This window comes from Coturnix japonica, chromosome 4, assembly GCF_054131305.1.
Source record: "Coturnix japonica strain WE chromosome 4, WE-NBRP24, whole genome shotgun sequence".
NCBI classification, from domain to species: domain Eukaryota; kingdom Metazoa; phylum Chordata; class Aves; order Galliformes; family Phasianidae; genus Coturnix; species Coturnix japonica.
Window position 1 is genome coordinate 463,422 of NC_140666.1, and position 21,970 is coordinate 485,391.

At 36.8% G+C, this 21,970-nt stretch overlaps 1 protein-coding gene and 1 long non-coding RNA gene across 2 annotated transcripts; both read right to left on the reverse strand.

The window, feature by feature from the left end:
- Positions 1-315: 315 nt before the first annotated feature.
- LOC146760895 (kinesin-like protein KIF20B) lies at positions 316-13,806 on the reverse strand. The gene is made up of 17 exons (XM_085544368.1): positions 13,674-13,806; positions 12,828-12,950; positions 12,362-12,422; positions 12,001-12,126; positions 11,598-11,737; positions 10,231-10,386; positions 9,112-9,302; positions 8,533-8,671; positions 7,680-7,802; positions 7,124-7,285; positions 6,008-6,172; positions 5,254-5,373; positions 3,545-3,745; positions 3,026-3,106; positions 2,171-2,297; positions 1,491-1,633; positions 316-476 (listed from the first exon to the last, which is right to left on the reverse strand). Exons 2-17 carry the CDS (start codon positions 12,939-12,941, stop codon positions 396-398), a joined length of 2,130 nt encoding a protein of 709 aa, XP_085400494.1. The 5' UTR covers positions 12,942-12,950; positions 13,674-13,806; the 3' UTR covers positions 316-395.
- A 6,574-nt stretch (positions 13,807-20,380) lies between these two features.
- On the reverse strand, positions 20,381-21,868 carry LOC146760896 (uncharacterized). Its single transcript, XR_014946120.1, has 3 exons — positions 21,669-21,868; positions 20,905-21,016; positions 20,381-20,453 (listed from the first exon to the last, which is right to left on the reverse strand). It is a non-coding gene; the product is annotated as an uncharacterized LOC146760896 (long non-coding RNA).
- Positions 21,869-21,970: the final 102 nt, after the last annotated feature.

Consider the following 21,970-nt stretch of genomic DNA (forward strand, 5'->3'; position numbering starts at 1 on the left):
GCAAGGACAGCAAGAACAACAGGATGCCCTGGGATGGTGAGAAACTAGCCATGGTTCTGGGAACTCAGCAAGGGAGTAGCTTTCAGCTGATAACAACAAGCTGTTAAGATACTCGGGGATGGTATGTAATTGGGAACCAATGATGAGCTCCACTTTTGCAATATGTATGAGCTAATTATCCGTATTATAAAGGTACACGCAGCCAAGGAATAAATGAGATTCGCTGATCATATGTCAATGACAGGTGTGGTCGTCTGCTTTTCTCCCACCGTTCTGCAACATACACCTATATACAAATTTAAGAACACAACGGAGTTACTGTTACTGTTTATTAACAACCAGTTTTAATAATACGATAAAAGTATGTCCTGAGAAAGGGGAACAAACACGCTTCTTCAAGGTTTTTTAGCTGTTCTGGATCTCAGCCGTCGCTTGATGATCAGATGATCACTTTCCTTCTTTTGTTCCTCAGATTCCTGAAGAAAACATTTCAAAAGTTACTCATCTTTTCGCACAAGACTGACAAGCTCTTCTTGACCCACGCAAACATATTTCTTCCCCTAAATGGATTTCAGAATGGAATTTGCTTATTATATTTTATTCAGAAAAATATGGGATACCGAGATCATTTTAATGCAGCTTAATCACAAGGAACAAATATGGAGAATGTACAAAATCCTGTTTATCTTAAAAAAGCACACACATCTGAGGAAAGCCTGAAGGCAGCTTTCATTTTGAAATACTTGTTTTCAAAAGAGTATTATAATACTTGTTTTGTGAAACATGAAGCGTTCAGAAAACATTTTTAGCCTCAATCCCTGTAGCTATGACTTGCCCAGAATTTCAGTTCTCGGTTCAGTTCCATGTTCTCAGAACTACAGTGAGAAAAGAAATTGTCTCATCTTCTTCATCCTCTAACAAAAAAAAAAAAACATTTTGGTTTCTGCCCCTATCATTCGTCAAATCATCAAAAAATTCAGAGGGATATTACAGTATGGGCAAATGATCACTATGCTGAACAGAAAAAGGACTCTAATATAATTAAAAGATGCAGTTCCAACAGAGCAAGAATGTTCTTAGCACAATAGCTGCCGACAGAGTCATGAAACTGGCACATCAGATCCTTTGCAAGTTGGCTTAGACAGGAGATCATAGTTTAAGCATACCTAAAAAGCTGTCTAAGTTGTGCTCTAAAAAAGCGTGTAGTAGAATAATCCCACTCCGACACACTGAAATTATCTATGATTCCAAATTAGAAGACATCTCCATGATTGCTACATCACCTACTTAGGAAACTGTATGCCAGCCAAACACAGAGATCTTTGAGGACAAAATAAAACAGAACAGCAGGAAGACCAACAAGAATGACTTGGTAGAATAAAGAAATACCTCAGTACTTTCAACCTCCTCCTGCAAATAGATGAAACCTCCAGTCTGTTTGGACTCCTTAGTAGTTTATTTTAAGCCAAGACTACAGTATAATCGCTTACCGAAGAAGCAGGTATATCTAGAGGGCCAGAAACAACAGTGGAATACAGCTTCCTTTTGCATCGTTTTGGCTTGGTCTCTCCTTCTTCGAGACGTTCAGGTTCGCTTGATTTAGGAGAACTTACTGCTGACATCAGCTTCTTGGCTAGAAGAAATTTGTTTTGATACATAAACCAATCAACTTACTGGTTTTGTGAGTCTTTAAATCACTGAATGCAAAAAAAGCTTCGTAACAAACTTGGTTTATAAATGACACGTAAAATTTAAGTGAAAATACTCAGAAATTGTATTTGTTCATCGAGGTTCTTTATTGCTTCTATAGCTGAAACAGTTTATAGCTTCAGGTACGGCAGTTTAAAGCATGCATTAAAATGGAGTATGAAAGACAATCATGGCTCAGAAGTCGCTGGAAGTCAGAAACTTCAGCAGGAGTTAAACAACAGGCCTAACTTTCGTGCTGACAGAAGCACAAGACAGAACCAACTTTCTCTGTATACTTGTAGGTTTTCACAAATGTAATAATGAATCTCTGAAGAGACGAATAAATGCATTTACTTCATAAATCAAAGGACAACTTAACCTGGAAGACAAGTCTCAGAACACATACATTAATAGCCTACAGCAGAAACAAGCCATTCTACAATGTCTAGAAAACATGGAATAAAACTTATTCTACACCAACCTTTAGAGTGTATAATAGAAGGAGAGCTTTGAATAAAATCTCCAACTTTTTGCAGTGTTTCATCCTTCTTTTTAGTCAGTCTTGAAGCATGTACTCGCTTTCTCAGGAAGTAGTCTTTTCCGGATTTCTGTTCAACAGAGATGTGAACATGTGAAACAAGAGCATTGTTTAAACTTCATTTTAGTTCAACGTTATTTTAAGTTGACATTTTGAGCTTTACTACTGACACCTCTGTTCATTATGCTGATGATACCACAACGGCAAGTAATGTAGACATTTTTATACCCTTTAGGGAGTTGTCAAAATCTCAGCTATTTCAAGGCATACGTTTCTTAAAGTTTCTTAATAAGGCAGTAGTTTCTTTAAAAGTAGCTCCCAAGCGGTGGAGTTGTTTCTTACATAAGCTGTTCTAATTACATAAAATAAACAAACATACAAAACAGAAGACAACAGATGGGAAAAATCTACTACTCATACTCTGACCATGCCAAGGATACTGCTATCACATGTGAACATCTGTTTTTAATAACTCCCATGCATATTAATGATATGAACCTTAGTTTAATACAAGGGCTTCACTTACAAAAGCACACGATAATACACTAAAGCTTCTCTTCCCAACTATTCAGTGTGCAATATCCTTCCCTCCAAATCATTACACAGTACAGCCATTACACGCTCTGGGGACAGACTGACTTGCCCTTTGGTTAGCTTATGGAATTTAATAGGAAGAGCTCATAAGCATGTAAGATTCCCATTCAGGTATACACATAAGGATAAGACACTGCTTCTTTCGTGTGACCACACAATTACAGGAAGTCCCAAGCTAGCTTCAAAACTAGAACAACAACCAACCATTTTCTCGTCACTTGCAGAGGGTGAATTAATAGCCATGACAGATTTTGTATTTTTCGTGTTCTCACTTTTCACAAAATCCTGGGAAAATAAGACAAGTTTCAGCCATGATTCTTTTGGAAAGAACAACTGATGTCACAAAAGTGAACACTTTAAACACTTTTGCTAATAGTAGGGAAGTATTTGCTAGTGGTAGCTATTCCACTGTAAATCAAATAATAAATAAGCATTCAATTATAAAAACAGGACATTAAGATATCAGCATTAGACATCTCATGATGTCTAAAAAGCTGATTTATGTCTACAGGTTTCAAAGAAAATACACAATGGAGTTAAGAGAAATTCCCTTCTCTTAAACCATTATAACTGAGCTTGGCTATTAGTTTTGTTCATTAAAGCAGTTCATTGATTAAATTCTTCAACTACTTTACTGAGGTAGAAATAGCATTTTTTTAATGCTTAAATGAGAATGGTAAAAAGGCATCAGATATTTTGTTTTCTGTTGGGTCTAGGTCATACCTCATCCATCTCATCACTTCTTTTCTTTTTTGCCTTAGGCATTTTCACTCCTAAAGGTATCATGCTGCCGTGCTGCTTTATCTCCGTCTTATCAGGTTGCAGAGGTGTCAGTGGGATTTCCAGCTCCGGTTTTGGGAACCGACTAGTTTTGCCATTTTCTGTGGACACTCCAGAAGAGTCGAGGACAGTTTCCAAATGCTCCTGATAGCACAGAAGAATTTTAAGTGCAAGTGTTAAGGTAGCCATGAGATTAAAAAGCTATAAAGCATCTGGAAAAGGATATGTAAGCATTCGATTTTCCTGCTGTAAGAACACTTGTAACAGAAGGAGTCTATTTCAGTTACAGCAGAGTTTTACCCTTCTTTCCTAAAACTTGTTACATTTAAAATTATTTCCAATCTATGATCACAAAAAAAGTTCTCCATGTTAAACTGAGCCTGATACTTTACAAGTCATTTTTTCTCAAGGGCACAGACAACTACACTTTTTTTTAATAGAGAATGGTGGTAGAACTGACACGATTTTCTTCATCTCAACTCTGCTGCGTCAGAACTGGGCAGGAACAGGAGCATTTGATTCAAGTGTTCGATTAACTTCCAGCTTAATCTTAGGGAATTTGCCCTTCCTCTTCTACACTAGAGATGTTATTTACATAAGTAAGGTCCAGCTGGCAAGGTGCAAGCCCAGTACAAGTCATTAAAGAACTCCATCGCTATCTTTTCCCTGGAGAGAATACAGACATTCAAGCAATGACACCGTACTTAAGCTGAAGGCTATCATGTACCTGCTCATGGTCAAATGGCAGCAAATGCACAGCTAAGTGACAGGGAAATGTCAGTATGCATTTCCCCAGCAGCACTTACTGTCCACAATCCACCCAATCCTGTTTTTCTCAACAGGAACAACAAAGTCAGAACTGAGATCACCTGGACTCCTCCTTCTCTATGGCAGGAATTCAGCTAGCATATCAAAAATGAGTTCAGATGCTGGTTGAACACATGGAAAACAGGCTGCTGGGGACATCAGAAAATGGTAGATGGCTGCTTCTACTGCTGCTAGTAACTAGCAAACTCCAGTGTCCCAAACACAGACTAGCAGCTTTTACAACTTACACTGTTCCGACCCCCTGAGGGGAGTCTTCTTCCTCTCAAAAAGTTACCAAAGATTGTAGAAAGACAAAAAGTAGTCAGAGCCACTTTATCAGGCTCTGCTAAGAATCTGAATGGAGTATCACCACCCACTGTATTTCCAAGAATTAAGTTGGTTAATAAATACTTTGTTTTTAAAATATATGTAACTGCTATTTTATGAAAGTTAGCAATTAAAAACTTATATAGGAATGATTAACATCATCTGCTAACAAAACAATCTCCAGAAATCCTGCAGAGGAAGAAAATAAATTCAATTTGCTGTGCCCGTTTCAGTGGCTCCATGAATTTTTTCCAAGTAACTTATCTAATCATGAGCCACTTCGTAAGCATTAACATGAGGAGAGTTTTCAACAGCACCTGACAAAAATTCATCACACAATTGTTTCAACAGCTTTTATTCCTATCAAAGGCTATAAAAACAGGTGATCTGATCACCTTGAAAGGGATAAATAAATTAAAACTTGGGAATTGTTTAGAGAACATGAGATCTTTTCCTACTCATTCCTTATCAAAAGCAATACAATCACAACACTTTCAGATCTGAAGTTTCATACTAACCTCAGATTCATTTAATGAAGTGAGGCTCCTAGTACATCGACGTGACAAATAATTGTCTTCAGCTTTGCATCTTAATGGAATACTTTCTCCAGTTTTACTTTTGCTTTGTTGTTTCCTAGGCTGTAAATATTTAAAAGGAGTAAAGATTAGGCTATGCATTAGACCTCCAAAATATCTCGAGTTTTCTAAAGCTACAGTGTAAAACCTCAAGCTCAGACGCCACATGAACACGTAAGCTGAAACACAGCACAAGCGTGGGAAGGTAGTAACATCTATTCATTGTGTGATCTTCAGATACACCCTACTGGGTCTCACTAACAGTCTCAGGCAGTATTCTGCCTCCAAAAGAGAGAAAGCGAGACATTATTTAAGGACAAAATCTGTAACACTGGTCGTTTTGTCATCCATTCCCCCCATACTCTGCGCGCTCACAGCTGCTATGTTAGAACACCAAAGGCTAAACCTCTGCCTAATCTTCAGCATCCACATACGAATACATGGAAAACTGCATGGAAAAGTTCCATAATGTACACAGAGAGATGGTGTTCTAGTAAATAAAATATTTTTGAGAAGATGAGAGCTCATGTTTGAGTGGAAGACAAAAAGAACCAACAAGTACTCATCACTGAATATGTAGTTAAAGGACTATATGCTAAGAAAAATGATTCTAGCTCCAGTATCTCCTAGGAAAACAGAAGAACAAAAAGGGGTTAACAAGATGTTAAGTACTGACTTTCTATAAATATAATCATACCTTTTCATTTACAGAGTCATTCCTTCTACTTTGTCTTTCTTCAAGTAAAGGTTTTTCTGGCAAACACTGAGGGCTACTGTGGTTAATGCGTTGTTTTAATTCCTTTATAAAGTCATCTTTGTCAGCCAGTTCTTTTCTTAACTCTTCTATCACAGTTGCATTATCCTAATAAACAGTAAAAACTGCTGAGTTGTGGGATTGGCAAAAGGAATTAACACACACAAGCAGTATTGCAATTACTTAGTAGCATCAGTTTTAGAATTGCAGGCTAGAACACTTAACTATTCAAGAACAGTAACATTTCACGGATTTGTACGGTCACTGTTACAAGTGCAGTAGTCACAGAATTGCCTGGGAAGCTGTAATACAATATATTTTGATTCTTCTATTTTACTTATGTGCTTCAGCCTTCATCTCTCTTAAGATATAATAACCCGAGCTTTTATTTGTTCCCAAATCCTCGGTACTGTGAGAAAGTCGGCAGTTGTAGGGGAAGTTTTGCTATGAGAACATCTTTCTTCTCAGAGAAAGTGAATCCAAACATTCTCAAAAGAGCACAACTCATTTAGTCTTCTGTTTAGCTTCTGAAATTCTATGCTACGGCTTAGATTGGCTATCCTGATTAAAAGCTGGATGTTGAAATAAGAAATGCAACTTCTAGAGATCATCCCCCCTCTGCTTTTTGATGCTTCCCTTAATCTCTCTCCACGTCCCCTTCTGTCTTTTCATACCATTGTAGATACTACCTCAGAGAAAGCAAAGAAAGTAAGAAACCTGAGACAGAACTACTGTCTGAGTATTGAGCCTAGCTTGGGATCCGGAAATGCTGTGAATTATCAGAAAAAGCTACAGATGTCCAGTCTGACTGTAGGATCATAAGCATCAAACTGACATCTGCTTATCTGAACAACTGAAAAAAATTGAAATTTTAGTAATTAACAGAAATTCTGTTTCTGAAGAACAAAAATAAAAGCTGGTGCTTTTTTTGGTTAGTTGCACATGATGTCAATACGACAGTGTTCAAGAACAGAACCACACCCAGAATACAAAGAGCAGGTACAGGAGTTTTACAGAATTTATGGGTAGCTAATCAGGTAGGAGGAAAGGAGAGCTGACCTTGCTTGAATCCTTTAAGGCAGATTGTCTCAGTTCTGCTATTTCTGTCTCTTTTTGTATGACATTAGAAGCCAAAGTTTTGAGCTGCTCTTCCAAAGCTTCTACTAACTGATCTCTCTCCTCACGCCACTTTTGACGATTATGGTCCTTTCCCACCAGCTCCTATATTTCATGTTGAAAGAAAAGCATACACAGTAGAAACAAGCAGAATCTTTAAGACAGCCTAGAAATAATAAGTTTTTTATATAGCATAAATAAGGACTCAAGCTGATAAAAAGATTTTATGGTAAGACATTTCAATTAACATATCGTGATGTCACTCAACAAGATCAGGTTATATGCATGTATTACATATGTATTTACTATGCAGATTATTGTATTTAAAGCAATCTGCCAGTGCTCTGTAGTGACTAATTATTTGAATATCTTTCATGGTCTACCACTAATTTCAGTTGCCACTTTCATTTTGCTCCAATTTTTTTTTTTTCCACCTTTTTCCTGTTGCTTGGAAAACCTGCATCATTCATTTAATAAAAATTAAGAGCAAGTAAAATACCCGTTTAAGTTGTTGGATAGTATAGTCTTTATAATCCAGCTCATCCTTAAACTGGTTATTAATCCTTTCAAGTTCATCCATCTTGTTCCTGAGGGATTCCTCCACAGAACGCATCGTGGACACCTGTAATGTAAGCACAGCTCACGGTTCATTAAAAGACTTCTGTAATCCAACCTGGCCAAATACTTCTTTGTTAAATAAACAGGAATTCACAAACAAGTGCTGAGTAGGAAAACGACAGCAAGTGCAAGGTTACCAAGGAAGACATGAATTCATTTTTAAGCTTCAATTTTCCACCCCAAGCACACCCAATAAACTTTCAGACTAAGATCCTGCAAAATGGGTTTTAAGATATCTTCTTGTTTAATAATTAAATTTTAACTATTAGCATCACTGAAGCTGAAATTGAAGAAAAAAAATATACATGCTTATATTAAAGAGCCTCTGGAAATTAGTCTATTTCTCTTCAAGTAAATAGCATTCTTCTTCCCAGTTATCAGCGTTTTTTCACAAGACTTAGGTTTTAGGCTTTGGAGTTACCACGGATACCAATGGCAAGTCACCAGTAACGTAGAGATAATAACAAGTCCCCTCCAGAGGCAGATTAGCTATTCTCTTCACAAACCTTATTCCAGACTACTAACCAACTTCACTTTCCTCTGTTCATTATCTATGTGAAACCATGTTTTAACTTCTGGTCCCCTCTAGAGCTTCAATGGCAACTTTACCTAAGATTTTCTGCTAGCCACACTAGTGTGAAATTTCCAGCTTCATAGTTAAAGTTTGAGAAGTTTTAACAGCAGAAAGCCAAGCATAATCTTACAGAAAAAAAATATCTCAGTTGACTACAAACCTCGCTTTGTACTTGCTGAATTTGTTTCTCGGCATCAGAATGTTTGTCTTTTAGATCTGCATACTCTTCTTCTTTCCTCTGCAAATCTTTTTTCAAATTCAGTACAAGGGCAGAACTCTCAGAAAGAATATTTTCTAGCCTTATGTTAAAAATAAAGAGACAAAGAACATTACTGTTACACATCTCATGGAAACAGCAATTACAGCTTAATCCATGCCCTGCCTGTTGGTTTCTATTTGTCAATAGACTCTCAAATCTATCCAGACCAGTGACAAGATTTAAACAATTACTTTTGAATTTCAGCTTGCTTCTCATAATCAGATTCTGAAGCAATAAATTATTCAGATGCTATTCTGAGGGATGTACAACAAAACCACCAGAAATCCCCATATTATTCTTTATTTCCTTGCACACTCCTGTTTTCCCTTGGAACTCAAGTAGCATACCAAAGCACCCTAAAGTAGTAGTTTGGCCATTGATAAGCATGCAGATGCATTAAGTCGAAGGGATGTTCCCATTAACTATTTTTAACTCTAGTTCATTCTCAAAGGGCTCTAAGTTAACTCAGTGGTTACTTACGATTCTATACGTTGCACTTTCTCCATTTCACTCTTTTCCTTTTCCCGAAGACAGCGTTTCATCTGCTCCAAGCTTTCATTTAAAGCCAAACTTTTGAGCTGTTCTTCCAAAGCTTCTACTAACTGATCTCTCTCCTCACGCCACTTTTGAAGATTACGGTCCTTTTCCTCCAGCTGGGCAACAAGTCTTTCCTAAATGAAGAACAGATTAACAGTGAACATCACCTACTACACACTGAACTGTTCTAACACTTCGGTAGTTAGCACCGTTTTACAGTCTTAGTAAATGTATGATCTCTTCAAGATCCACAGGAGCTCTAGAACTAGTTGCACTACAAACCTACAGAAGCAAAACCATGCTTCTATTAGACAACCTACATTACCCTCCTTGTGAAAAAATATTAGTAATATTTAAGAACTTCAATTTGCTCATTTAATGATTACTAATGAGCTTTAGGAAAATAAAGTCACAAAGTGATAATAATACTAAGCTCCTCACATCCTTCTATGCTGCTTGCAGGTCCAGAAAGTCGGGACTAACTACTTCCAGATGTAAAAAAAGCTTTGCAAAATGTACAGATTCACATGTTTAAGAAGTTACATGACAAGAGCCCAGCAAACAGCTCAAGTAACTCAAGTGACTTTGTTATCAGTCACTATTTGGAAAGTGATAAAGGAGCAAAACTGTGGCCGTTTGACCAAGTATTTTTATTCAGTATCTGGAGAGAAGTTTGTGGGGTTTCTTTAGAAACTCAATTGCCTTTTCTTCCTTATAAAGGCTTAATGGCGTTCTGCTTTGCAGAAAAGAGAACAAACAAAAGCTATTGTACAAAATACTGTCTTAGTCTCATTAAATAGTGATCTATTTTTCAACTGTAATTTTGTTATTGATGTCCCACATATGTGACATTTCACTATGCACTTATGAAAGATCTTTCTTTTTGTGGCCCCCCCATTCCTTCCTTTTCCAAATCAAGCAGTTCTCATATGGGCTTTGCCACATAAGAAAGCAAGGGGAATTGGACAAGCTGCTCTTATGCACCCTTACTGTTAATACTTGGTATGTAGTTGTCTCCAAACTACAGGCACCAGACAACTCTGCCAGGACCTCATCACTTACAGTTTCTGCTTGTTGCTTTCCATAATGTTGTCGGTCCTCAGCAAATTGTTTCATTTCTTTGTTGCGAAGATTCTCAGCTTCTTTTATCTGATTTAGGAGCTCTTCTTTCTCCTCCAGCCACTTTTTTCTATCAGTTTGATACTTAGTCTCACTTTCCTGTTTCAAAGAAACCAAAAATGAAATAGTGAGTCATTAAGGAATAAAAGACTTAAAAGCCAGGTCATCATTAAATAGACTTGTTTCTGCAAGATAACAGAAACATTAGCAGTTTTTACTACAGAATATTCCCAAAGGCAGGTATTGGATAATCATTAGTTCTTTTCCATTAAAAAATAATCATTTCCAGTATTTCTTATTCAGACTGGAGAGCCCCCATAAAACATCTCTTTTTCTTTATAAATGTTCACACAAGCTTTACAGAACTTACACCAAAAGTCAGTATAAGAAAAACTCTTTTAACTTAAAAACTTCTAACACTAACTAAAACCTACTTTACGCTGCCTTGCAGCAGTTGTAGGAAAACTTGCAGCTCCTTCAGGGTTGAAAGACAAAGAAAAGCAACACAGTTTACACTGTAGGAGTAGTCTCCTTTCCTATCAAACCTACTGGCAGACATTCTCATATATAGGACAGAGCACCTGAGAAACTGCTTGGAAAAAATAAAAGTCTTTTAACCAAGGAAAATTAGTAGACCCGCAGCCCAACAAAAAAGGCTTCCTGGTGATAAAGTTAGATGATGATTTCGATAGCTTATATTAGTTGCCCAAGCAACTAACAGAAAACAGTTTTGACAAATACACCGTAAGTTACAATTTGCTTTGAGTTAGTATTCCTTTCTTGCAAACAACAATTGTATAAGTATACTCTGCTTATAGCACATTGACATGGTATAGAATGAAGCAATGAATGTTCAACTTTCCCCTCTTCTTGAAAAAGGGAATTGGCTCTGCGCATTAAAAAAATATATCATGAATAAGCTTACTCAAGGTGAAGGAGGAAAGAAGTTCAGAACCATTCCACTAACAGAGTGGATGTAACCTATTGTATACTCACTTAGAAAACTCCCACTGCCAGCCCATTACTTTTATTTAATAAAACAAACAAACAACAACAACAAAAAATAACATCAGATGGGATAAGACAACTAACTGTTCAGAGGCCAGCAAAAGAAGCACTGCTCATGGCAGCATAATGTAGGGAAGGCTACACTTCCTATACTATGGGGGCATCAGTGATGCCATTCTTAACGTACCACAAAAAAGCTGCACCTGGTCCCTATTGCATGTTGCACTGCAGCTTTTACAGGAAGTTTCTGTAATCAATATAACAGTTTACTTTATCAAGTTACAACTTTGAAGTTAAGTTACCTCCAGCTCTTTTTGCAGCTTTATTAATTCTGTACTGTTTTCATTCAAATTTGCCTCATCACTTTCGTTGTTCTTTTGCTGCCAGTCACTATTGCTCTGGTATTCCAGTTCACTGTATTTCTGTTTCCATGCAATCAGTTCTACTCAATACACAAAATTAGGTTAGATAGCATATCATTTCAAATATATATTTGAAATACCACACCGATGACTTTTTACTAAAGCAACTTCGGTTTTATCTGCTACAGACATAAAGAAATAACAGAAGCCTTTAACTACAAGAGATTTGTTGTTTACTATGGAACGTTAATGCCTAAGTAACAGTCACATGAAAATGGAAGTGGCTATCACAGTACGTCTAAACCCCTTTTGCATCCCTGCTCCCTTTCCCTGGAAAGATTACCTGAAGCTAATTTTTCGTTCTCTTCTAACAGACCTTCAAGCATTTCATCTTGTTCAAGATGCATTTCCTCATCTTCTTCTAATGTCATCCGCATAACTTCAATTATTCTATCCCTTGCACACAGATCTGAAGGTTTGAAAATTTACAGATGAGCTCCCTACTAGCTCCCTTTATTCTCAAATCAAGATTCTCCCATGACCAAAAGCTCTTTTAAAAGAAATAGACCATCTCCATTGAAATATTTACATACAAATATATGCAGACATGTCTTAAAATCGAAACATAGAAGACTCAAAGTCATTAGCAATGTGACAACATTTACACGGATATTCCACACACACACACACAAATAATGACTGACCGTCACATAGTTGATCATAGTCTTTGGAGATATCTTCCATCCTCTCAGTTTCCAACAGCTCCTATATTTCATGTTGAAAGAAAAGCATACACAGTAGAAACAAGCAGAATCTTTAAGACAGCCTAGAATTAATAAGTTTTTCATATAGCATAAATAAGGACTCAAGCTGATAAAAAGAATTTATGGTAAGACATTTCAATTAACATATCGTGATGTCACTCAACAAGATCAGGTTACATGCATGTATTACATATGTATTTACTATGCAGATTACTGTATTTAAAGCAATCTGCCAGTACTCTGTAGTGACTAATTATTTGAATATCTTTCATGGTCTAACGCTAATTTCAGTTGGCCACTTTCATTTTGCTCCAATTTTTTTTTTTTTTTTTTTTTTGGACCTTTTCCCTGTTGCTTGGAAAACCTGCATCATTCATGTAATAAAAATTAAGAGCAAGAAAAATACCTGTTTAAGTTGTTGGATAGTATGGTCTTTATAATCCAGCTCATCCTTAAACTGGTTATTAATCCTTTCAAGTTCATCCATCTTGTTCCTGAGGGATTCCTCCACAGAACGCATTGTGGACACCTGTAATGTAAGCACAGCTCACGGTTCATTAAAAGACTTCTGTAATCCAACCTGGCCAAATACTTCTTTGTTAAATAAAGAGGAATTCACAAACAAGTGCTGAGTAGGAAAACGACAGCAAGTGCAAGGTTACCAAGGAAGACATGAATTCATTTTTAAGCTTCAATTTTCCACCCCAAGCACACCCTTTCAGACTAAGATCCTGCAAAATGGGTTTTAAGATATCTACTTGTTTAATAATTAAATTTTAACTATTAACATCACTGAAGCTGAAATTGAAGAAAAAAAATATACACGCTAATATTAAAAGAGCCTCTGGAAATTAGTCTATTTCTCTTCAAGTAAATAGCATTCTTCTTCCCAGTTATCAGCGTTTTTTCACAAGACTTAGGTTTTAGGCTTTGGAGTTACCACGGATACCAATGGCAAGTCACCAGTAACGTAGAGATAATAACAAGTCCCCTCCAGAGGCAGATTAGCTATTCTCTTCACAAACCTTATTCCAGACTACTAACCAACTTCACTTTCCTCTGTTCATTATCTATGTGAAACCATGTTTTAACTTCTGGTCCCCTCTAGAGCTACAATGGCAACTTTACCTAAGATTTTCTGCTAGCCACACTAGTGTGAAATTTCCAGCTTCATAGTTAAAGTTGGAGAAGTTTTAACAGCAGAAAGCCAAGCATAATCTTACAGAAAAAAATATCTCAGTTGACTACAAACCTCGCTTTGTACTTGCTGAATTTGTTTCTTGGCATCAGAATGTTTGTCTTTTAGATCTGCATACTCTTCTTCTTTCCTCTGCAAATCTTTTTTCAAATTCAGTACAAGGGCAGAACTCTCAGAAAGAATATTTTCTAGCCTTATGTTAAAAATAAAGAGACAAAGAACATTACTGTTACACATCTCATGGAAACAGCAATTACAGCTTAATCCATGCCCTGCCTGTTGGTTTCTATTTGTCAATAGACTCTCAAATCTATCCAGACCAGTGACAAGATTTAAACAATTACTTTTGAATTTCAGCTTGCTTCTCATAATCAGATTCTGAAGCAATAAATTATTCAGATGCTATTCTGAGGGATGTACAACAAAACCACCAGAAATCCCCATATTATTCTTTATTTCCTTGCACACTCCTGTTTTCCCTTGGGACTCAAGTAGCATACCAAAGCATCCTAAAGTAGTAGGTTGGCTATTGATAAGCATGCAAATACATTAAGTCAAAGGGATGTTCCCATTAACTATTTTTAACTCTAGTTCATTCTCAGGGGCTCTAAGTTAACTCAGTGGTTACTTACGATTCTATACGTTGCACTTTCTCCATTTCACTCTTTTCCTTTTCCCGAAGAGAATGTTTCATCTGCTCCAAGCTGTTTTTCAGCTGCATCACTTCTTGAATCAGATTTGCTTCTTTGCTACTTAACTCTTCAACCTTTTTGTCTGCAATTTTTAAATGTGAGCTTTGGTCATATGATTATAACAAACCCACTACTATTTGGAGTATGGAGGAGTCCACATCCCTCCCTCAGTCTCTGGTAAGATGCATTATACGTGATGCCATTCAGTGGTCACATTAGGATTCAATATTTATGCCAAATAAAGGCAGCAGGGACAAATCATCCAAGAACAGCATCTCATCCAAAGAAGGCCTTGACTTTCTCCCTTGCACATATTTTGCAAGAGGAATACAAGAAAGGAAGGGACTACAGCTAAGTTTTAGATTTTCCCTTCTACATTGTATATGCCTTCCGTAATTCTAGGAACACTGATGCTCAGCTGTGCCCAGAAGTGAAGTTAAATGCATCAGAGCTTATCCAAACCGTTTTGCTCAAATACTGCCCATGAGCGAGCAATTAGCAGGTCGTCAACAATTTTGATAGTTGCTTCAGGAAAAACAAAACAAACAAACAAAAAAAAGCACTTGAACAGCTGATGCTACTCAGAAGATCAGCAACAGCAGTTGAAACAATCTTAAAGAAACTGCTTTAAAACTATTACCAAATCTGCAAGTGCATCAACAGATGAGGAAAAAGCAGCAGAAAGGAAAAAAATAGTGCAAAAAACTTTGATTCTTAAGCATTCAAAAATGAACAGCATAGGACCTTCTGAAAAAGGGATATTTACATAACAGTTACTTCTATTTACAGTTTAACACAGTGGCTTTTCTCCTTATACCATAAGGTACGCGCTTCACAGCCTTTTGCTTCCTATCCGGAATAGGAAGCAATTTATTGTTTTGGAAGACACCCTGTTCAACGATGGAAGAAACTGTACCTTTCTTTGGAGGTGGCTCTTCCACAGTAGGCTTATCTTCATCAGTACTGCGCTTTCTTCCCACTTCCAACTCAGTTTTCTCTTGTTTCAGTGCTTTAACTGAAAGCACTGAAAATTGGCTGCTTTCAGTTCCTTTATTAGTGTTCTCTTCTGCCGGTTCTGCTTTAATGGTAGTTAAATGGTAGGTAGTCTTTTCCTGTATTGATATAAGATCAGTTACATTGAAGCTTAACAAAAGGAGCACTTAAGTCTCAGTAATCTTCTGTAGGCAAATATTTACACAAAACCATACAGCTAAAATATTTACCCGGTGACTCTATAGACATCAGTTACAAATCTCAATAGCAGACAGAACAAGTACACCTTCAGATAATGACAGGTGCAATACTCGGTAGAGTATACAAGGGAAAGCAAGAGCCTAGCAGGTTACAAAGTAAAAGACTTGCACACAATCAAGAGTTTACCAGTTTATCAAAGAATTTCCTGTTTCCAAGAAGTCAACAAAATTACAAACATGGCCAAAGAGCAAACGGTCAGCTCTCATACAAGTTCATCACATCACACTTCTGCTAAGCTGCTAAAATCTCTTTCATCGTGACAGATATAATCCAACCTTAAAGCTTAGTCAGCTCTGTCACGCATATTTTAGATTGTGTCCTTGACCACAAGTGAAGCTTCCTTACTTACAAGATGACGATTGTTAAGCCATGCTGGCACTGCCAAGGACTGATTATTCATCTTTAGTAGCTTATGAAAAGAAAAGCCTCAGAAGTGTTCAGGCCACACAATCTCACAGATAGAGTTGGAGCCTTGTTCTTGGAAGAAGTAATAGGTGAGGACATGACTACTCATCACAGTCAGCTTTAATACCATGGAAATACTAAGTTGCAGTGATGCAGACAGTCAAAGACTAAGAAGGGTCAAGTTGCTAAGCTTACAAGGTTAGAGATCTGAGTGACAGAATTAACTATAAATGTTTTCAGAGCTACTTCAGGCTACCAAACATCAAAAAATGAACAAAAACCACCAGAAGTGGTATGCACACATACTTAATCAAGCTAGTCTTCACATATTCAGAAGCTCGTGGTACATTAGTCAGGATAAAGTTTTATGGACTGCATAGAACGTGGAGATATCCTGACCATTCATACTCGTACTTCCAACTCTACTCAACATACTTTTACTGTTGCTCTTCCTCTGATGTAGGAGTGTGAGGCAGGAGTTAGTGGAACACACTGATATTTTTGTTGTTTGTGTTAACAACAACTACCTTCAGATAAATTTGAATTGTTTACAATTTCAAGCGAGTAGCAGCTACATACAGAAAATCAGTTTTCCAAAAATGTGTTGATTACAAGCATAGAATTAGTGTTTTCCTTTTTTTGTATAAGGATATGGAGATGTGTAAAACTCACATAATCTTTTACTTTTTCTTCTAAATGAGATTTTAAGTCTCGTAGCTCTGTAATAATGTCATCTTTCTGCACCACGATGTCCATTAGCTCTCGAATCCTTTCATTTTGTGCATTCATTTTCTTGGAAATAAAAAATAAAAAAAAATTATGTAACTTAACATGTAGTGTTAAGTAACTTAACACTACATGTTAACTTAACATGTAGTGTTAAGTAGCTGAATTACACAATGCATTAAAGGCAAATTAAGCTAAGCTCGGTAAGAAATCTATTAATGGAGCCTACTGGAATAGCATTTTAAGCTACCACAAGTTAGTATTAAAACAATTTTACACAACATCTTCTTGATAAAGTTACCTCAGTTGCTTCTTTAAGTTGCTCAACAGACTCATCCAATTTAATCATCTGCATTTCAAAGTCTGTAACACACAGAAAAGGTTGTATTACATAACTAGCCAATAGATAGTTTATTAAGTAATCAATTTTTCCAGATATTCTAATGTTTAGGTAGCTTTTGAACAGATTAATTAATTTGCATGTGGTCTTCACTTATTGGGAGTGATTCAAAAGTTTTCTATATTTCTTGGAACGAAAACATTGCATCAACAAGACATAAAGAAGAGTAGAGATTACAATATAAAAGTAAAAATCAAGATATAGACATTTAACCCCATACTTACGAAAGCGTAAAGCTGCTAGTTGCAGTTTAAAGGAGAGGGGGAAAAAAAGAAAAGAAATAACCAAAAACCGTGGAATTGCTGAACCTGAATATACACAAGGAACAAACTATCACTTATCTACAGGCTATGGTTCCAAAGGTAGAACATCTCCTCTAATTCCTACTCAAACTGGTTATTTCTCTTTTAGATTAATGAACTATTTCTGTCTTCTACCTTTCACATCGCATAACTCACCTTTGTTCTTCTGCATCAGCTCTTCTTCAGTTTTAAGTAGTTTGGTGTTTTTCTCTGTTAGCTCTTCTTTGGTCTCCATCAGTTCAAAGTTAGTTTTCTCCAGCTGCTTTTCAAACCAGCCAGTATCTTCCTTCGGGTCCTCCAGGGATACAATGGAACTATGTGCTGCCTCAGCTTGCTCTTTAATATCCATGACATCATAATGCACAGAATCAAGAATGCCCTCAGGATCAACACAGGTGTCAGGCACTATGCTATGTTCTCCACCCTGAAACGTAATTTATAATCAGTTAAAACTTGTGAATAGCTGACTACATAATAGCTGTTATTTCTACAGATAGTCTGGATAGCCACTATGAAGACAGCCATACAAGAAGTTTTTAATTTCAGCTTCAAAACCCACCTCACAAATTCACATACAACATGACAGTGATTCGTATGGGGGGAAGATAAGTGGCATTCTAGTAACAGCTAATATATTTTATAGTATTTGATGTTTGGTCACTACTTAAACCAGTTTTCAAGAAAGTACAAAGGAGTTATTGCAGACTCCAATCCTGCTTTTAACCTCAAGAGTTTCACTAGGCAAACAATGTACAAGAACTGCCACTTCATGCAGCCATAGATTTCTGCTTTTTTTATGTTTTGAGTTTCCAGTTGCATTCAATGCAACTGATCATCATCTTTTCAGTTCTTTGTCTTGCAGCGCCACATCACCCTCATAGGCTGCTCCCTCTACTTTCACACTTAACCTCTTTCAGATAAGGCCACAATCCAACGCCACACATCCATCAATTGTGCTTCAAACACAAACTCCCAGCACTTCAAAGTTTTCCATCAAGACTGTAGCACTGATCTGACAGCTTAACTTCTTCAGTGTTATATCATAGCACTCACTCCTACCCATTCCGCTTAACCCCCACTTTCCCACTGAAGCATCTGATGGCCATAACACAGCTTTTCAAACTCTTTACTGCTCCACTTCTTTTGTCAACACTTGAACTGGACAATATTCAAAATTACAACAGCAGCAACATATGGGGTAGCTGGATTTGCTTTCCTACATGGGATCATATTTTGAGAAGAGAGAAAAATTAAGTAAATAGCATAAAATCTCCTCCAGATGTAACAAGTTGCTTCTTGTTAGGTTGAATACTTTTTAGGAATGAGATTCTCAGAAGATGCTTCTGCCCTCACGCCCCAAAGAAACACAAAGACCCCAGTAGAGATTTTTAGAAAACTCTGTAGGAAAATTAAGCTCAACTAAAACACTAAATTAAAAAACCTGACTGCTGTATGGAGACAAACACCCAGATTCACTACAGATACTACACAAATAGATTCATATTCTTAGAAGAACAGAATTTTTTCTTTAAATGCAAATCATAAGTACTGATCAACAAAATAGACTACAACATACTCACTTTTTATGCAATAGCTGAGAATCTTAGCACATTGACTGTTTCTTCATAGGTTGAAGCACACTGGCTGATGTTTGCTAACATGTGTATCTTCCCTTTTCCACTGAAGAATCCCTGAAGAAAGTGTGTTAACTAACTTTCACGAAACGGTATGTGCTGCTGCACCCTTTGAAGGCAAAAACCACAACAAATCCCATTAGCAGAAGTGAACAGCTTCATTTCAATGTGAGAGCTATCCAAGTGGAAGACAACACATTAATAACTGCACTAGTCTTTAAATCATTTTGAGTTGTGGGTTGTTTTGAATTTAATCTTTTTGCTAGTTTGCAGTCAGGTTGTATGATTGTTCCAGCTACTATGCAGCCATTATCTTCTTAGACAACCCACGAGAACATTTAAAACAAAAAGTACATTCAACATCCAGCCTAAGATAGGTCATACAGCCTCACGTTAGCTTAAATTCTCTCTCACCTTTCTCTTTCCCTTACCACATCTGGCAAACTGACCTATCTACTTCTAAGAAAACAATACCCAACAAAATCAGAGATAACCACTCAGTATATTGTCTCTAGGAAAGGACAATAGTAAATACTTTGGAAATAAAGAAGCATATACTTATCACAACATCTCTGGTGTTTCCTAAACCAAGGTTAAGCCCCTGAATCAAACAGCTGGTGATGTACAGAAAATTAGGAGAGAACTCCTAAAGCGTGACTAAACAAACTGTTCTCTAGTGAGGTTACCTGCTGGACTCTTTACAGCTACTGAATTCTGCAAACAGAGCTAAAAGCTTCACATAGCTACGCTCCTGTCACAACACACGTGACCCATAAGTAGCTTTAGTGCAGGAGTGGTAAATGAGTTCTTATTTTAAAGAAAATTACTATCAAAGTCATCACTACATTTCCCCCATATTGTTAAAATTTCAAGTGATCAGGACCAACAAATAAAACAGTTCTGAATAAATCAAAGCACTTTAAGCAGCAGCTAATTTTAAGGAATCCTTCTTCCCTAGAAAGGACAGACAGATAAGAGACTAATCCAGTAGCAAGGCCTATTTTCATCCACTTTTAAGCATAACAGAATTTGAATAGGCTACCAGGCACAGTGTGGCATTTCATGAACACAGAGCTCACCTATTTGGGACAGAAAGACACCTTCAAATGAGAATCAGCAGAGAATTCTGCAATTATATCCAGCTGTGACTGTAAATAAATACTACATTGTTTAAAATACAGAAAGCTCTGTCTGCACTCATTTAGAGCACAATCTCAGACAGAAGTAGCAAGCAGGCTTTCTTCTCTCTGAATTTGGTTAGCTAGATCAGCCTAATATCAATACATCAATACTGAAAGTAACTGACAATTTCATCCTAAAAGAAGAAGGGAACTCTGCTCTGAACTTACTCATTGACTCGTGTCACTCGTGGCATTTCAAGGTCTCCGATTCTTAGTACCTTAATTGTAAATATACTGTGGCTAAAAGGAGAAATGAAGCAAGGTCAATAGCCAGAAATACACACATTTTCTAAAATCTATAACATCTGTTCAAAACACTGCTGGATTTATTCCAGATTCAATTAACAATAATTCTACTAGATGCATTAAGCCTTTTAAAGACACATTCTTTCTTACTTTATTTTGCTTTTCTTCCCCCTCATGAACCACCATTACTTACATGGAAGAAGGCTTAGTTGTTTTGTTGAGAGTTTTTGATAAAACACTTAGCTTTTGTATGCGCTTATCTGCTTGAAGGACTAATCCTTCTAGTTTAAAGCACTAGAATCACAAACTGTCACAAAACATCACATGGAACACTAGATATCAAGCCTTTTTAAAGCCTCTTCCCCAAAAAAAAGCCATAAACAATATTTTCATTCATCCCTCTTCCCCACACTATGTTACACCCAATGTTAGTGAAAGTTCCCACCTTCAGCTGGAGCAAGTATTTAGCTTTGTGCTTGCAAAACTCTGGTGTTTCTGTCCCAGTTTAAAAAGCCTGAAAGCTTCTTTAGAATCAGAAATCTGAACCCACTGCAAACCTTTCAAAAGAAGGAAAAGTGATTTTTGCAAGCTTCGTTAGCAAAAGAGAAGGTGAACAAGAAATAAGGTATACAAACTAAGAACATTTAGTTAAGACAATAAAATACTTCATTAACTCTGCCTCAAACATACGACAAGCTGATGGCAGATAAGACTAAGATTCTTCCTCCCACAGAAAAGGGCAAGTTATAGTATAGCACAACAGTTTAACCTACCAGTATACTAAAGTATGCTCCATCCAAATTAAGCAAGCAGCCTTAGTACTGAAAGTACAAAAGCTAAGTTCTTAAACTACAGAAGCCCAGAGTTTGTATTCATTGGTGCAGAAGTCAATCTGAGAAGTTTTTTGTTTTAGCTTGTAGTTTTTATTGGGGATGGGTTATCTGGATTTTGTCTGCATTATAACGACTGTATGGCTCTCATTTTCAAGGATGATGAAGGCAGTGGAGTTCACACAGGCTTTATGGGCAAAGTACAGGAATAAGGAGAATACTGTTGAAGATGCAGATACATACATGTAGCTTGTTGCCTTCGCATTCAAGCAGACACTTCTAGAGCTACACTGAACACATTTAAGAGTTTTCTATCTCAGAAGAAACATGTTACACTATTCCATGACAAGCTCGGCAGTTTGCAAAGTATTCTAGTTACCTTTTACGTAAGAATATCCCTTGATGTCTTGAGCAAGGCAAAGTGTCCTTTTTTTTCTGTCATTTGATAAAGGAGCCAGTAAATCATAAAAACATTCATTGTAAATCTCAAAAAATGAAACCCAGAGAACTTCACAAAATCATCTATAGATAATCTGCTAAGTTGGTCTGATCCTTCTGAGAGATTTTCTGCACCTGCAAAGTAGAAAATATTACAAGTCAATGTAGAGACAGTAAAACTAGCTGCATTTAAAAATAAGTAATAGTTAAGCTTACAGCTTAAAACTTTTCCCAGAACATAAA

Coding starts and splice junctions, on each gene's coding strand:
- LOC146760895 (XM_085544368.1), bottom strand. CDS start 12,941: ATGCGTTCTGTGGAGGAATCCCTCAGGAACAAGATGGATGAACTTGAA. Junction 12,423..12,827: donor CTATCCAACAACTTAAACAG/GTATTTTTCTTG, acceptor CATGAAATATAG/GAGCTGTTGGAAACTGAGAG. Junction 6,173..7,123: donor CCTTAAAGGATTCAAGCAAG/GTCAGCTCTCCT, acceptor ACTGTTTATTAG/GATAATGCAACTGTGATAGA.